The sequence below is a fragment of the Danio aesculapii genome, chromosome 6, assembly GCF_903798145.1.
Source record: "Danio aesculapii chromosome 6, fDanAes4.1, whole genome shotgun sequence".
Taxonomy (NCBI): Eukaryota; Metazoa; Chordata; class Actinopteri; order Cypriniformes; family Danionidae; genus Danio; species Danio aesculapii.
The window spans coordinates 2,769,609-2,789,608 of NC_079440.1; the positions used below are offsets into that span (position 1 = coordinate 2,769,609).

Below are 20,000 nucleotides of genomic sequence, written 5' to 3' on the forward strand. Positions count from 1 at the left end.
TCTAACAACATAATTTATGAAAACCGTCCAAAAATTAGTAACCCACATTTATATGTTAGGGAAAAATATAAAATAAAAATGTAAAAGGAGCAAAAATCTAAAGAAACAAAATATATAACATTTTGTTGACATTTTGTAGTTTGTATTTTTTTACAATTTTATTAAAATTATTATTAGTGTGTAAAATTAGTATTAAATTACATATATACAGTGCTCAGCATATATAAGTACACTCCTCACAAATCTACCTTTTAAATTCATATGCTTTAATAGGAAGCTTTACAATATTATATTTGTGCATATACATTAGTTCAGTCAGCACTGAAGCCAAATCTGGAGCTAATCTAACAAAATAACTTACGATAACGGTCCAAAAACTAATACAGCCAAATTAATGTGTTATAGAAAAATATTAAATACAAATTTAAACAAGAGGAAAAATCAAGAGAAGCAAAAAAAAAAAAAAAGAAAAGAAAAATTTTGTTGAAATTTTGGGGGTTGTAATATTTTTTTTTTTGCAATATTTTGCTTGAATTTAATTGTATAATCTTTCAATTTCTAAATATGATTGGTGCCTAAAATATTATTTTAATAAATATATCTGTTTAATAAATATCTTTTGTTTAAATGCACCAAATTTAATAATCTATATTCAATAAAAAATTGATTGTGGGGTGTACTCAAATATGCTGAGCATTGTACATATAAAATTTACAAATTGTACCTCTTCCCTATAGGGAAAACAAACAACAATCAAAAATGCACGATTAGGGTTAGTAAATAGCCAATAAGCGTATCCACCAATAGCCTAGTGGTTAAGTGTGCTGACATATAGCATGGCGACTCGAGTTCAATTCCCGGCTCGAGGTCCTTTGTTGACCCTTCCCCCCTCTCTCTGCTCCAATACTTTCCTGTCTGTAACTTCCACTATCCTATCTAAATTGAAGGTGAAAAATCCCTTAATAATAGTTATTTTTTAAAAATTAATGCATGATTATACGCTGTCATGGTTGCAAATGATGAAAAAAAAACATGATTATAATGGAAGTCAATAGGGTAAAAACAGCCTCCAACATAACTGAAAGGTAGTCGATTTGCAGAGAATATTGTTGAGTTTTTTTTAATTTCAAAGCCTTTTCCTAAAATATGTGTCAAAATAAGATTTGCAACTAAAAATTATTCCATTGGCTGAAACACAGAGAACATTGTGCCCAAATTAAGACTGAAAATCCCCCCAGAGTGCATGAAGACAACCCTAACGGCACACAAGGGTTAATGTATATTTGATTAATTAAATGAAGCACTGCTAAACACAAATTAAACATAGCAACCACAAACGCATTTACTTATAAGAGCACCAATGCTGCTTTTTCTTTAACAATGCCAAATCTACTGCTAAAGCATCCCATCTCCCACCGTCAAACATTAATATTTGTTCCAGTGCGCAGGGCCAGAGGAACCATTAAAACACAGATATCCCCGGCTGAAGCACAAGCACCATAAGCACTTACAGCACAGAAGAAAACAGCTCTAAACGGAAAATGAGCCGTAATATGACTTCACGAAGCCCATCAGAAAGCCACTGATCACTCTCAAGCCAGAGTGCTGAACTAATTTCAATGCTTAAATTCAATTTATTGAAATTAAACGGCCTCATTTAAATAGCTCGGTGTTAAATTGAATGGAAAGTAAACGTGGTTTCGATGTCAGGGCTCTTGTGTGTGCGATTACCCATCGACACTCTCTGTATATGTGCCCTCATCAGGCTGTGCTCCCTAGTGAGTGCTGTCTACATCAGTGGCCTTTAAAGACAGCATCCTGACAGCAGCAGAATTGATGTGAAGCACATAAGACTACACTAACAGTAGCTGCTATAAAACAAGCTGATACACAGTAAATCAAATGCAGAGTTCAACACAATGCCTTCATGTGGTCCCAAATTTAATTGGTTTTACAAATTTAAGTGGATCAAACATAAAACAATCAAGTTTTCCTCCAAAAAATTCAAGAATTGGGTTAATTCAGCTCGTTTTAATTAAGTTTGAATACATTTTTCACAAATATTTTTGAGTGTAAGACAAAAAAACCTTCCTGGAAGTTTTAGTATACCTGGAAAGAGCTTGATTAGCTGGTTCAGGTGTGTTTAAGTGGGCTCGGAACTAAAATATGCAGGACACCAACCCTCCAGGACCGAGTTTGGACACCCCTGCCATAGAGTGACATAACTTATGTGCATACCTGAAAAATACAATAATTCCCCCTGAATGCAGTGTAATCACCCCAGTGCATTCTGGGATTGTCTTCTTAGAACACAATGGATTCCATTTTAGTATCCAACATACAGCACCGGCTGCTGCCTATCTTTTGGAACAGGCTCCGCATCACAAGCGCCAACCAGGCCTAAAAATACAGTCTAGGTAGGCAGCACAGCAGCTGAAGGGTACATGAGCTAAAAATAAGACATACATATAACACCGTGAGAAGATGCAAGAACAAAGAGGGAAGACAACGAGAGAGAGAGAGGAAGTAATCAGTCAGATAAAGTCACCGCACCTCCTCCTCCTCCTCTAGTTTAATTATTCAAAGTGGATTAGATCTGCGCTTCAGCTGCCCGACACATCAATATTACAGAGAGAAAGAGATAAAACCGGGTGGCGGATATGAACAGAAATGAGAAAAACGGAGCAAACCAGCGAACAAAACCAAACAAACGACAGAAAAGAGTCAATTCTGCGTCCCAATTCACTTATTATAGGTGCTAAATAGTGCTTGAAAATCAAATGAGTGTGTTGCAAGTCATAGTATGTTAATATGAGTTTTCCGAAGTTACCTACTGTTTCTGGTGCAGATTCTGTTGTTCTCCATTACCCACAATGCATTGTGCGGTGAATGTAAATTCGATTAGAACTACAAACACATGCAAAAAGTGTTAAAACTACAAACATGGCGGATGATTGAGACCAACAGGGTAACTTTGGAATACTCTTCACTTAACTGTTGGTCTCAATCATCCGCCATGTTTGTAGTTTTAACACTTTTTACTGTTTCTGGTGCAGATCTGTGTGTTCTCCATTACCCACAATGCATTGTGCAGTGGATGTAAATTCGATTAGAACTACAAACACATTTAAAAGTGTTAAAACTACAAACATGGCGGATGCTTGAGACCAAAAGTTAAGTGAAGAGTATTCCAAAGTTACCCTGATGGTCTAGTGTTTCTGATGCAGATCTGTGTGTACTCTATTACCCACAATGCAATGCATGGTGGATGTGAAATTGATTAGAACTACAAACATGGCGGATGAGTGACACTGACAGTTAAGAGTATTCCAAACGCACCCTGATGGTCTACTGTTTCTGATGCAGATCTTTGCATACTCTATTACCCACAATGCAATGCACGGTGGATGTGAATTCGATTAGAACTACAAAAACATTTAAAAAGTGTTAAAACTACAAACATGGTGGATGTGAGACTGACAGTTAAGTAAAGAGTATTCCAAAGTTACCCTGATGGTGTACTGTTCTGATGCAGATCTTTGCATACTCTATTACCCACAATGCAATGCACGGTGGATGTGAATTCGATTAGAACTACAAACACATTTAAAGAGTGTTAAAACTACAAACATGGTGGACGCTTGAGACCGACAGTTAAGTGAATAGGATTTGATATAGATGTTTTAACGTTGCTTAATTAATATCTAAAAAATGTAAGACAGTATGTTAATGAGGTGTAAAGTGTAATGTCCCAAAGCTTGCGTATTCTTCCGTAACACACTCAAAATGATATACTTTTGATTAAAAAGAAATAGCACATAATTTTAGGACAGAGTTTAAGTAGGTGAAATGGCATGCAGCATCAGGATTGAGAGTAATGGGGTTATAGGTGACACCAGAGTCCATGTGACACATTTCTGGAGGCTGTAATTAGTGCTGTCGTCATGGCGATTGGCATGTTTCAGCATGTGTGTGTGTGTGTGTGTGGAATAAAACTACTGCTCACTTTAACAGTCCTGATTGTAACCGGCTGTCACTTGATGACTAGCTGTGTTCTCGCAGTCAATAGAAGCTGAAGATATGAAAGCAAAACTGGTGTGATGTGAACGGAAAAGAGAAGGAACAGACAGAGCAAAAGCAAATCGTGTGTTAAAAATGAAGCTCAATGTCTTTCTGCTGCGCTGATTCACATCTTTTCCGACTCAAAGACTCTCACAGCACTGATGGGTTCTGGCTTTTCACCATGATGAAGAAACAAGCAGCACAGAAAACACTCACTTCTGTGACCAAAACAGATGAAGGCTAAATTATTGTGAAGTTGCAATACATTTTCAAACATTTCCAAAGTGTTGTTTAATGGAGAGAATATTTTAATGTTTTATAACATATTTCTAATAACTTTGTCCTTGCCATGATGACAGTACATAATATTTAACAAGTTATTTAGCAAAATACTAGTATTCAGCTTAAAAGGGGCACTTAAAGGCATAACTAGGCAAAAATAAAATAAAATAAAAAATAAAATAAAAAATGTAATTTAATTTTATTTAAAAAATAAAATAAATAAATAAATACATTTATAAATTAAATAAAAAATAAAATAAATTAGATAAATAATTAAATAAATTAAATAAAATATAAAATGAAAATAAATAAATAAAAATAAATAAATAAATAAAAATTAATTAAAAACAAAATAAAATTTTTTATGAATTTTAAAAAACAAAATGAATAAAATAATATATTAAATAAATAAATAAAAATAAAATAAAAATAAATTTATTTTAAAAAAATTAAATTAAATATATATCTTTTTTTAATTAAATAAATATAATTAAATTTAAAAAATAATTAAAATGTAAAAAATTAAATAAATAAAATAAAATAGAAAATAAACTAAATTAAAATAAATAAAAATAAAATAACTAATGAATTAAATTATTAAAAATAAAATAAAACATTAAAAATATTTACTAGATGACAAGAAATGCTTTAAAAAAACACTGTAATTTGAAATCCAATATGTTTTTATACACGTACAAATTGGTGAAGTAAAATTTATTTATTGTATTATTATTACTATTATTTATTTTCCTTTTACAGTATTTTATTGCAGAACTTATTTTCAAAAAAGCTAAATAATTTAACAAAATTTAATTGAATAAAAAAACAAATAACATTTTTTAAATCATTCTATAGCAATTAAATGTTTTTAATGTGAAACATTTAAGTGGAATTTATGTACACTCTAGTTACATAGTTTATATTTTACAGGTTTCAGCTTTAGTTCAGACCTGTTGATGGGCTGCAGACCCTTATTAGACTGGTGTATGATCTGTGTGCTGCTGCTGGGAGAGATTACAGCACACATACAAACAGTAAGAACCCACACACACAGGCTAAGAATATACACACATAAATATACAAACACACACACACACACACACAGTGCAGCACTTTCTTTACCAGCTCTCCTCATTACGCTTCACTCCTGCTCAAGCACACACACACACACACACACACACACACACACAGTCACATCCATAATATGATCTCTCAAGCCACAACTTTCTCCCTGCCCTTGTTTGGCTCACACGTTTCACTCCTGTCACACATCTGGAGTCTATCAGATCTGCACAATACATAATTTCAGCATCGATATTGTTATGTGTGCATCCGCAATAGTCACACAACAGATCTGTAATGTCGAGTCGGGACTATATTTGATCATCACCACAGTTCAGTGTTTATTAAATCTTTTGACTTAATTATAAGGCAACGAGTTTGCTTTCTTTTTTCAAGTAAACCAACTATATGCATTTTTTGAAATGTTAAAGTCAGTGGGTTTACTGACTTTAAGGCAAAGAGTTTACTGACTTTATTTTAGAGTAACTAATGTCTTCTTACAGTGTAGATATTGTCAAATACATTTTAGTTATAGTACATAGAATAAAGAGATCATCACCACAGTTCAGAATGCATGAGATTTGTGAAGCCGCTGCAGAGTTGAAGAATCATTTGCATGCGTTTTAAAAGGCATGTCAAGAAATTTACTAGAAATGTGGGCAGAAAAATGTACATTTGTAACTTTATTCAAAAATAATTTAGAAACACTTTAAGTACACTTTTAGTTTAAGTACACAATTGGCATCATTTACTGCTGGCTGATTACTAAGGCCAGACGGAATCTGCGGACGTTTTTTCCCATTTCTGCAGAGAATTTTGGTAAAAATCTGTGGATTTCTGCAGAATTATTTTGGGAGTCTCATAACTAAAACCTTAATATGTGAAATAAAAAATAATGATATCTTTTTAACTTTAATTTAATGTTTAAAATGCAAATCCAATTAGATTCACTTTATTTGGTAAACAAAGCAAGTCTCTCACATGACCTCCAAAGACTACGTCGAATAGTTCGGACTGCTGAGAAAATCACTAGTACAACCCTTCCTACTCCCCAAGAACTGTACTTATCCAGAGCGAGCAGAAGGGCTGCCAAAATCACTCTGGACCCCTCACACCCAGCACACTGCCTCTTTGAACTGTTACCTTCTGGTCGACGCTACAGAGCACTGCACACCAGAACAGCCCGACACAGAAACAGTTTCTTCCCTCAGGCAATCCATCTCATGAACACTTGATGATAATAATTGTGGAACCAACATCACTACTTGCTATACACTTTTATACACATATACACTTATTTAACAACACACTTTACATGCCAATTTGCACATAACAGCTGCACATATAACGTTTTATATAGTAATAAACACGTACATACACTTGTCAATCTGTATATTTGCATTCACTACTTACTTCTATTTTTTAAAATATATTTATGATCTGTTTTTTGTTCTGTCTCTGTTATCCTGTTGCACTGTAGAAGCTCTGTCACCAAAACAAATTCCTCATATGTGTGAACATACCTGGCAATAAAGCTCTTCCTGATTCTGATTCTGATATAACAGATCTACTAAAAGACAGAAGATATTACTGTACAAACTGCATTGTACATAAATCAGATCAACATTTTCATATTAGTCAATAATATTACTGTAATTAATTAAAAAGCTGAATAAATATAGATTTACACACAGTGACTCAAATAAATAAACAGAATTAATGATGGGCTAAAAATCTGTGGAAAATCTGCAGAATTCTGCACGCGAAATTCCGTGTGGGCCTACTTATTACCTGATATTAACTTATAAAGTATAAACCTATTCCCTAATATACCTAAACACCACTACTACCTTACAAACTATTAAAAAGCAGCTTATTAGAAGTTTATTGAGCGAAAAGTAATATTTAATGGCTTGTTAATAGTGTGAATTGTATATTAAAATAAAGTGTGACCAATAATTCTACAGAATTATTTCTACAGTGAAGATTACGGTGTTGTTTTACTTTGATTATTCAATTTCTGTACCTGAATACTGTTTGACTGTTTATCTGATTTGTATCTTTTGCTCTATTGTATTTATGCTTGCGTTTTGTTTATCATATTTTATGCATGATTCAATCCCATCAAACCCAAAATGAATGACTTTCCTAACAGAGCTGTTTAAGTCATTCATTCATTCATTCATTTTCCTTCAGTTTAGTCCCTTTCTTAATCAGGGGCCGCCACCGCGGAATGAACCACCAACTTATCCAGCATGTGTTTTACACAGCAAATGCCCTTCCAGCTGCAACTCAGTACTGGGAAACACCCATACACACTCATTCTCATACACTACGGACAATTTAGTTTATTCAATAAGTCATGTGGTGAAATTGTATTCATATCTTATATATCTATTGCAGAATAACAAAATATCACAATGTTCGACTTTTCCAATATCGTGCAACCCTCGAAACTAGTGTGTCTTTTAAAGCATAGAATGATGGGATATCCCCACATCAACATGATAAACAGACTCTCTGGTGTTATCCTGCACAGCAGATCAGGTTTCAGATGAGGACAGACTTCACAGCACAGTGATAAACACACTCTACACACCAGCGTCAGCTTTCAGCGTCCACACAAATCAATGAGACACACACACACACACCATAATCATTACACAGCATCTCAAATGCAGTTTGCAGAGCATTATACTCACGCGGTGTCACGTGCAACACCTGTGATGTGATGCGTTTACCACCGATATTGAATTAGCTGAAGGGGGCGTGGCTTCAATGCATGCATTTGATTAGATCGGGATGAAATATGAGGATTTTTTCCCCATTTATTTTCAGAAATGTTGCGTGCAAAGTCATTTAATTTATGTTTACATATTCAATAAGAAATCCGAGGCTGTTTAAAAAGAAAAAACTATGCATTATGAGAGCAATATAAATATTTATGTTTAACTAAGATGTAATAATGCTGTAATTAACGTCCGTTGTCATTAAGATTTATTTTAAGAAAAAAATGTGGTAACACTTTATATAACTACACACTATGAACCATTTAATAAGCATGAGAAAATAGTGAACTCCTTATCTGTTAAACATTAACTCTACATTAATATACGTTAGTAAGCAGTTTATAACTGCAGATACAAATATTAATAATAATAATAATAATATTAATAATAATAATAATAATAACAATAATAATAATAATTAATTTTATTTATAACGCACTTTTCTAAAACTCAAAGCACTTACAATAAACTAAAGACAACAAAGCACAGTAAAACGATAAGAAAATACAATAAAAAACACAGTAAGAATAAAAGATATCACAAATTAAAAACAGTCCTAAAAAGATGAGTTAAGCAGCTTTATTCAAGTCAAGAATTCTCTATTCTTGACTTGAAAGCACAAGTATAATGTGCTTAATAATTGTGTTTTCATACTTATTAATGATTAATTTTTCATTACTAAATTAAGTATTGCATTATTAACAATCCAGTTATTTAAGAATACAGTAGTTGTTGGTTTTTAAGATCATTCTGAATACGCAAGTAAATGATTAATAAACTATTTATCTTTTTTGTTATTCAGGCTTAACTGATAGTTAATTTGCATGTTAATAAATGCTTTATTAACTCAACTTCATGCAGTTTTGTGACCTAATCTGAATTGGGGACTATTCATGCTTTATAAATCCCTTATAAATGACAATTAAAGGCTCGGTTTTATTCTAAACAGGAAAAAAAAAGAAAATTAAGGACTTCATTCATTTCTATTCATTTGAAGATGCACAAATGAACCTGCATCAAATGAAAAATTTATCTTTGCAACCTTATCTTAAAATAGAATCACTAAATAAAGAAATGTTGCATCGTATTATGTTGTGAAATTATTCTATTGTTGTTGTTTTATCTAATTTGGTGTTATATTGTGACACTCCTGTTATTCAGTAAGGTTTAAACTGCACAGAAATTGTACTTTTTAGATGGGATTGCAAAGATTATTGTTCATTTGATTTTGAGCCTTTAATAGTCATTTATAAGGGATTTATAAAGCATAAATAGTCCTCACTTTAGATTAGGTCACAAAACTACATGATAGTTGAGTTGATAAAGCATTTATTAACATACATAGTAACCATTACTATACGCCTGAATAATCAGATATATAAACGTTGATTTCAATAGTTTATTAATCATTTACTAACTCATTCTGTATGATCTTAAAAACCCTAACCTCTTAAGGCCCATGGTGTTTTTTTTCATGCATTTTTTATTTCTCTTTGCTATTTGGGCTTATTATAACCTAATTAGAATAAAATTCTAAGTTTCATCTTTTGATATGATGTACTTTTAGAGAAAAATGATGTCCATATATGTGGACTCGTGGTCAGAATTTACATAAAACACATTTCCTAAATGTTTTTTAATGCATATTTAACATATGTTTTTTTTTTTTATTGCTTTGACTGTTAGAGAGTAAAAACTATTTTTTTTCCCCATTTTGGACAGTTAAAAATAGTGTTTGGGACATTTCATATGCTGCAAAACAGTTGCAGGATGACACTATATATGTCTGTAACAAAACATTAAACATTCAAAGTATTTTAAACAGCCACTTAAGAGCTCAATGTGCCGTCCACATATGTGGACACTCAAGCCCCAGGAGGTTAAATACAAATGGCTTGTAAATAATGTGACACTTAATTTAGTAATGAAAAATCAACGAGTCACAAATTATTAAGCCCATTATACAAGTTATTTTAAAGTGTTTCCAAAAGTGTTCATACTTCAGGCATGCATTCAATTGCATTGAAGATATTTATAATTTTACAAATCTCTTATTTGTATTTCAAATGAATGCTTATCCTTTAATAATTTTAATCTTGGGAAGGGATGTGTCAATGTAAATCTGTTTATTGGTGCATATTTCATTAACTTGAAATGTTTTTTGGAGTATATTTTGAAAAAAAATTGTTAAATTAAATTTTTTTTAATTTATTTATTTATTTATTTATTTATCTTTTTGGTTGTTTGTTTTAGTGTGTAAATGTAATTTCTGCAATAATTCAACCTTGATATTGTTATGCAAGAAAATTAATTTCAAGAAAGCCTCAAACCTCATGTATATGTTGGAAGTTTATATGAGCTAATTATATTAATGCACAATTATATTATACACTAAATAAAAAAATTATGTATCAGTTACTACTAAATTATGCAGATTAATTTAAATGATTTTTCATCATTAAATCAGTAGAATTACTCCATAAGGACACTGAAGCCTGAAGAAATGATGCTGAAAATTCACCTTTTGATCAAACTTTTAAATTAAAATGTAACATATAACCCAAAAGTAAACAGGAGTTTTAAAGTGCAATAATATATCAGAATTTTCTGAAGTATTTTTGATCAGATATATGATCTCTTGAGGAAAGGAGGAACAACAGACCTCTTTCAAATGTATTAATAATGCATATTAAAGGGATAGTTCACTCAAAAGAGCTCAAAATCTTCTTTAATGTCCTACAGTAGAAACAAAGTCACCTTTATTTAGGATGATTTATTTAGGATTTATACATTTAGGATAACTGTGGGTGAGTAAACTAGCAGGAAATTTCATTTTTAGGTGAACTATCCCTTTAAGCATGACAGTGTGATCAGGTGTGTCATTTTAGGATGTGTTTCTTACCTCAGACATGTTCACTCGTCCCTCCTGAAAAGAGCAGTCGTTTGCGTTCTGAGTGCACAGATGTCTGTATTTACACCAGTGACATGGAAAAGAGCCGTTCACACACGACAAACACCTGAAAAATAAACATTCAGATCAGACACACACTAAAGCATCCCTTATAACAGTCAGAAACCACAGCACTGTTCATTCGTCCTTTACTCTGACCTCATTCCGCACGTGAAATAATCCCTCGTTCACTTTAAACATCCACTTTATTATGTGTCTGTGCTTTAAGAGGGAAGGTGAGGGATGACAAAAGAGAGAGAGAGATCAAGACAAGAGCAGGATTTCCCATTAAAACATGACGACTGTAGATAAGAGAGAGAGAAAGAGAGAAAATAGTGTTCTGCATACAGTCTACATAGACAGCTGCCAACAGAGGGAACATAGAGACTAAAGTGATGGCTCTAGACCACGATGATAATTGCATGAATAATAAAAGTAATTTTCATATATCATATAAGATCATTTCTAAAAGCAAATAAGCACAATTTATATGTATGTATTATTATTATTTACAATAATAATAATAATAATAATCATAATAATAATAATAATTAATATAAATAATACTAGTAATATTATTAATAATAATAATAATAATATTAATAATAATTAATATAAATAATAGTAGTCATAATAATAATAATAATAATAATATAAATAATAGTAGTCATAATAATAATAATAATAATAATATAAATAATAGTAGTCATAATAATAATAATAATAATAATAATAATAATAATAATAATAATAATAATAATATAAATAATAGTAGTCATAATAATAATAATAATAATAATAATATAAATAATAGTAGTCATAATAATAATAATAATAATAATAATAATAATTAATATAAATAATAGTAGTCATAATAATAATAATAATAATAATAATAATAATAATAATAATAATAATAATAATAATAATAATTAATATAAATAATAGTAGTCATAATAATAATAATAATAATAATAATAATAATAATAATTAATATAAATAATAGTAGTCATAATAATAATAATAATAATAATAATAATAATAATAATTAATATAAATAATAGTAGTCATAATAATAATAATAATAATTTATTATTATCATTATGGGGCGACGCGGTGGCACAGTGGGTAGCGCGATCGCCTCACATCAAGAAGGTCGCTGGTTCGAGCCTCGGTTGGGTCAGTTGGCATTTCTGTGTGGAGTTTGATGTTCTCCCCGTGTTCGCATGGGTTTCCTCTGGGTGCTCTGGTTTCCCCCACAAGACTTGTGCTATATGTGAATTGGGTAAGCTAAATTGGCCATAGTGTATGTGTGTGATTGAGTGTTTCCCAGTGATGGGTTGCAGCTGGAAGGGCATCCGCGTAAAACATATGTCATAAATACTTTAATTTTATTGTCTAAAACCATAAATATACCATAAAATACTTTGATATTGTTGCCTAAATCCATAAATATACCATAAAATACTTTGATATTATTGTCTAAATCCATAAATATACCATAAAATACTTTGATATTATTGTCTAAAACCATAAATATACCATAAAATACTTTGATATTATTGTCTAAATCCATTAATATACCATAAAATACTTTGATATTATTGTCTAAATCCATAAATATACCATAAAATACTTTGATATTATTGTCTAAATCCATTAATATACCATAAAATACTTTGATATTATTGTCTAAAACCATAAATATACCATAAAATACTTTGATATTATTGTCTAAATCCATTAATATACCATAAAATACTTTGATATTATTGTCTAAATCCTTAAATATACCATACAATACTTTGATATTATATCTAAAACCATAAATATACAGCACACACAGACACACACATGCATGCACGCTCACACAAATACTGGTGAAAATGTCTCATTGTTAATTAGATTGAGTCTCTTAGACACTGTGAAGTCATGGGAGGATTCTGACCACAATATAAAGTCATTTGTTTCAATTATTCAGCATTAAGTCCAGTGCTTTGTTCAGTCTGTGACATTAATCGATGCTTAAGGACAAAGAGCTCTGACCTCATCACAGTTTAAAGCCTCGGCTCTAATTGACCAATCAGCTGCTCTGTTGAAAACGGCTGTCCAATCACAGATGAGGAATGATTGCTTAATGAAATCTCAACACTTTCAGCCTCTCAGAGGATTCGACTGTGTTTTCAGATCAATCTGGAAATACTCATTTATAATATATATTAGATCATTCTGATTTAAATCATCCTAATAGTTATAAATAGATGTTTTTTTGCTAAAAGTATATATTTAAAAATATTTAAATATATAAGTATATATTTTAAAGTATATATTTTAAAAATCTATATTTTTCAGGCAAGATGTATTTATTTATTTGCTAACATTTGATGTTATTAACAAACAAAACAATATATATGAAACCATAAGGACAAATAAATAATATCTATAACAATTACAAGAAATTATAAAAAAAAAAACTAATGTCAAACATTGAAAAACTTTGTGTTTCAGTATATAAATATACGCATACAGAAAGAAATGCATAAAGAAATTCATAAAGAAAGAAATGGATGAAGAATTGCATAAAGAAAGAAATGCATGAAGAAATGCATGAAGAAAAATGCATAAAGAAATGCATGAATGCATGAAGAAAAATGCATAAAGAAAGAAATGAATAAAGAAATGCATGAAGAAATGCATGAAGAAAGAAATGCATAAAGAAATGCATAAAGGAATGCATAAAGAAATTCATAAAGAAAGAAATGGATGAAGAATTGCATAAATAAAGAAATGAATAAAGAAATAAAAGCATGAAGAAAAATGCATTAAGAAAGAAATGCATAAAGAAAGAAATGCATAAATAAAGAAATGCATGAAGAAAGAAATGCATAAAGAAATGCATGAAGAAATGCATGAAGAAAAATACATAAAGAAAGAAATGCATAAAGAAAGAAATGAATAAAGAAATGCACGAAGAAAGAAATGCATAAAGAAATGCATGAAGAAAAATGCATAAAGAAATAAATGAATAAAGAAATGCATGAAGAAAGAAATGCATGAAGAAATGCATAAAGGAATTCATAAAGAAATGCATAAAGAAATTCATAAAGAAAGAAATGGATGAAGAATTGCATAAATAAAGAAATGAATAAAGAAATAAAAGCATGAAGAAAAATGCATTAAGAAAGAAATGCATGAAGAAAAATGCATAAAGAAAGAAATGAATAAAGAAAGAAATGCATGAAGAAATGCATAAAGAAATTCATAAAAAAGAAATGGGTGAAGAATTGCATAAATAAAGAAATACATAAAGAAATAAAAGCATGAAGAAAAATGCATAAAGAAAGAAATGCATGAAGAAAAATGCATAAAGAACGAAAAGCATGAAGAAAAATGCATAAAGAAAGAAATGCATGAAGAAATGCATAAAGAACGAAAAGCATGAAGAAAAATGCATAAAGAAAGAAATGCATGAAGAAATGCATAAATAACGAAAAGCATGAAGAAAAATGCATAAAGAACGAAAAGCATGAAGAAATGCATAAAGAACGAAAAGCATGAAGAAAAATGCATAAAGAAAGAAATGCATGAAGAAATGCATAAAGAACGAAAAGCATGAAGAAAAATGCATAAAGAAAGAAATGCATGAAGAAATGCATAAAGAACGAAAAGCATGAAGAAAAATGCATAAAGAACGAAAAGCATGAAGAAAAATGCATAAAGAAAGAAATGCATGAAGAAAAATGCATAAAGAAAGAAATGCATAAAGAAAGAAATGCATAAAGAAAGAAATGCATGAAGAAATGCATAAAGAAATTCATAAAAAAGAAATGGGTGAAGAATTGCATAAATAAAGAAATGAATAAAGAAATAAAAGCATGAAGAAAAATGCATTAAGAAAGAAATGGATGAAGAATTGCATAAATAAAGAAATGAATAAAGAAATGCATTAAGAAATGCATGAAGAAATGGATGAAGAAATAAAAGCAGGAAGAAAAATGCATTAAGAAAGAAATGCATGAAGAAATGCCTAAAGAAATGCATAAATAAAGAAATGCATGAAGAAAGAAATGCATGAAGAAATGCATGAAGAAATGCATGAAGAAATGCATGAAGAAATGCATGAAGAAATGTATAAATAAAGAAATGCATAAAGAAATGCATAAAGAAATGTATAAATAAAGAAATGAATAAATAAAGAAATGCATAAAGAAATGCATAAAGAAATGTATAAATAAAGAAATGAATAAATAAAGAAATGCATAAAGAAATGCATAAAGAAATGTATAAATAAAGAAATGCATAAATAAAGAAATGCATAAAGAAAGAAATGCATGAAGAAAAATGCTTGAATAATGAAATGCATAAAGAAATGCACAAAAGAACTGCATGAAGAAAGAAAGAAAGCAAACTAACTCAAAAGCTACAAAAATAATTTCAAAGCAGTAAAAAAGAAAGAGGATGACGATATCAGTGATTAAAAACCCTTCATTAAAAGAGAGCTGTCATGATTAATAACACATTGGGTTTTTTCAATCAAGTTTTGAAAACGTTTCATGAGCATTTGAGTTTAACTAAAGGTCTAACAGATCCTGCAGCAGAATTTGTGCATTTCTGAGTCTCATGAGGAAACACAAGCACATGTGCTTGTGTGTGTGTGTGTGTGTTTAGGTAATGATCCCCCATCGAGGCACCATTTGTCAGTTTGTTAAAGCTGCGTCTCCAGAGACTCATAATCTGCTAATCAGCATGAATAAATGCAGAGGGTGGTCATGATGGAGGACAAATGATTACAGGTGAAACACACACACGCACGCGCACATACGCATACAATAACAACAACAGCATGTATGAGATGTGTGAATGTATGAATAATCTATAAATGTCACAGTCATAAGTATGGAGAGAAAACAGTCTATAATGAAAACAGTCTATAAGATACAGTTGAACACATTTAATGCTAAATTACTGGTACAAAAACTACAGTAAGGAAAATCTAATTTTGCAGTCATATTTGGTTTTATTTCTGCCTTCTGTGATGGAGATTTCTCAAAACTTATGACAGTATATGTTTGTGGTTTTTCTATAAAAATGCACGAAACTCTCATCTCAAAACCACTTGACTCGCTAAATCTGGGAGGGAATGCATTTTATATCATTATTATTATTGTCTAAATCCATAAATATACCATAACTTTGATTTTATTGTCTAAATCCATTAATATACCATAAAATACTTTGATATTATTGTCTAAATCCATAAATATACCATAAAATACTTTGATATTATTGTCTAAATCCATAAATATACCATAAAATACTTTGATATTATTGTCTAAAACCATAAATATACCATAAAATACTTTGATAGTATTGTCTAAATCCATAAATATACCATAAAATACTTTGATATTATTGTCTAAATCCATAAATATACCATAAAATACTTTGATATTATTGTCTAAATCCATAAATATACCATAAAATACTTTGATATTATTGTCTAAAACCATAAATATACCATAAAATACTTTGATATTATTGTCTAAATCCATAAATATACCATAAAATACTTTGATATTATTGTCCAAAACCATAAATATACCATAAAATACTTTGATATTATTGTCTAAATCCATAAATATACCATAAAATACTTTGATATTATTGTCCAAAACCATAAATATACCATAAAATACTTTGATATTATTGTCTAAATCCATAAATATACCATAAAATACTTTGATATTATTGTCTAAATCCATAAATATACCATAAAATACTTTGATATTATTGTCTAAATCCATAAATATACCATAAAATACTTTGATATTATTGTCCAAAACCATAAATATACCATAAAATACTTTGATATTATTGTCTAAATCCATAAATATACCATAAAATACTTTGATATTATTGTCTAAATCCATAAATATACCATAAAATACTTTGATATTATTGTCTAAATCCATAAATATACCATAAAATACTTTGATATTATTGTCTAAATCCATAAATATACCATAAAATACTTTGATATTATTGTCTAAATCCATAAATATACCATAAAATACTTTGATATTATATCTAAAACCATAAATATACCATAAAATACTTTGATATTATTGTCTAAAACCATAAATATACCATAAAATACTTTGATATTATATCTAAAACCATAAATATACCATAAAATACTTTGATATTATTGTCTAAAACCATAAATATACCATAAAATACTTTGATATTATTGTCTAAAACCATAAATATACCATAAAATACTTTGATATTATTGTCTAAATCCATAAATATACCATAAAATACTTTGATATTATTGTCTAAAACCATAAATATACCATAAAATACTTTGATATTATTGTCTAAAACCATAAATATACCATAAAATACTTTGATAGTATTGTCTAAATCCATAAATATACCATAAAATACTTTGATATTATTGTCTAAATCCATAAATATACCATAAAATACTTTGATATTATTGTCTAAAACCATAAATATACCATAAAATACTTTGATATTATTGTCTAAAACCATAAATATACCATAAAATACTTTGATATTATTGTCTAAATCCATAAATATACCATAAAATACTTTGATATTATTGTCCAAAACCATAAATATACCATAAAATACTTTGATATTATTGTCTAAATCCATAAATATACCATAAAATACTTTGATATTATTGTCTAAATCCATAAATATACCATAAAATACTTTGATATTATTGTCTAAATCCATAAATATACCATAAAATACTTTGATATTATTGTTTAAATCCATAAATATACCATAAAATACTTTGATATTATTGTCTAAATCCATAAATATACCATAAAATACTTTGATATTATTGTTTAAATCCATAAATATACCATAAAATACTTTGATATTATTGTCTAAATCCATAAATATACCATAAAATACTTTGATATTATTGTCTAAATCCATAAATATACCATAAAATACTTTGATATTATTGTCTAAATCCATAAATATACCATAAAATACTTTGATATTATTGTCTAAATCCATAAATATACCATAAAATACTTTGATATTATTGTCTAAATCCATAAATATACCATAAAATACTTTGATATTATTGTCTAAATCCATAAATATACCATAAAATACTTTGATATTATTGTCCAAAACCATAAATATACCATAAAATACTTTGATATTATTGTCTAAATCCATAAATATACCATAAAATACTTTGATATTATTGTCTAAATCCATAAATATACCATAAAATACTTTGATATTATTGTCTAAATCCATAAATATACCATAAAATACTTTGATATTATTGTCTAAATCCATAAATATACCATAAAATACTTTGATATTATTGTCTAAATCCATAAATATACCATAAAATACTTTGATATTATTGTCTAAAACCATAAATATACCATAAAATACTTTGATATTATTGTCTAAATCCATAAATATACCATAAAATACTTTGATATTATTGTCTAAATCCATAAATATACCATAAAATACTTTGATATTATTGTATAAATCCATAAATATACCATAAAATACTTTGATATTATTGTCTAAATCCATAAATATACCATAAAATACTTTGATATTATTGTCTAAATCCATAAATATACCATAAAATACTTTGATATTATTGTCTAAATCCATAAATATACCATAAAATACTTTGATATTATTGTATAAATCCATAAATATACCATAAAATACTTTGATATTATTGTCTAAAACCATAAATATACCATAAAATACTTTGATATTATTGTTTAAATCCATAAATATATCATAAAATACTTTGATATTATTGTCTAAATCCTTAAATATACCATAAAATACTTTGATATTATTGTCTAAAACCATAAATATACCAAAAAATAATTTGATATTATTGTCTAAATCCATAAATATACCATAAAATACTTTGATATTATTGTCTAAATCCATAAATATACCATAAAATACTTTGATATTATTGTCTAAATCCATAAATATACCATAAAATACTTTGATATTATTGTCTAAATCCATAAATATACCATAAAATACTTTGATATTATTGTTTAAATCCATAAATATACCATAAAATACTTTGATATTATTGTTTAAATCCATAAATATACCATAAAATACTTTGATATTATTGTCTAAAACCATAAATATACCATAAAATACTTTGATATCATTGTCTAAATCCATAAATATACCATAAAATACTTTGATATTATTGTCTAAAACCATAAATATACCATAAAATACTTTGATATTATTGTTTAAATCCATAAATATACCATAAAATACTTTGATATTATTGTCTAAAACCATAAATATACCATAAAATACTTTGATATTATTGTCTAAAACCATAAATATACCATAAAATACTTTGATATTATTGTCTAAATCCATAAATATACCATAAAATACTTTGATATTATTGTCTAAATCCATAAATATACCATAAAATACTTTGATATTATTGTCTAAATCCATAAATATACCATAAAATACTTTGATATTATTGTTTAAATCCATAAATATACCATAAAATACTTTGATATTATTGTCTAAATCCATAAATATACCATAAAATACTTTGATATTATAGTCTAAATCCATAAATATACCATAAAATACTTTGATATTATAGTCTAAATCCATAAATATACCATAAAATACTTTGATATTATTGTCTAAATCCATAAATATACCATAAAATACTTTGATATTATTGTCTAAATCCATAAATATACCATAAAATACTTTGATATTATAGTCTAAATCCATAAATATACCATAAAATACTTTGATATTAT

At 28.4% G+C, this 20,000-nt stretch overlaps 1 protein-coding gene across 1 annotated transcript in view; it reads right to left on the reverse strand.

The window, feature by feature from the left end:
• The window catches only part of plxna1b (plexin A1b), a 323,568-nt gene that overhangs the window by 79,537 nt on the left and 224,031 nt on the right, over positions 1–20,000 (reverse strand). The window contains 1 exon segment of the mRNA XM_056459328.1: positions 11,098–11,212. Within this exon segment, the coding sequence (XP_056315303.1) occupies positions 11,098–11,212 (115 nt within the window).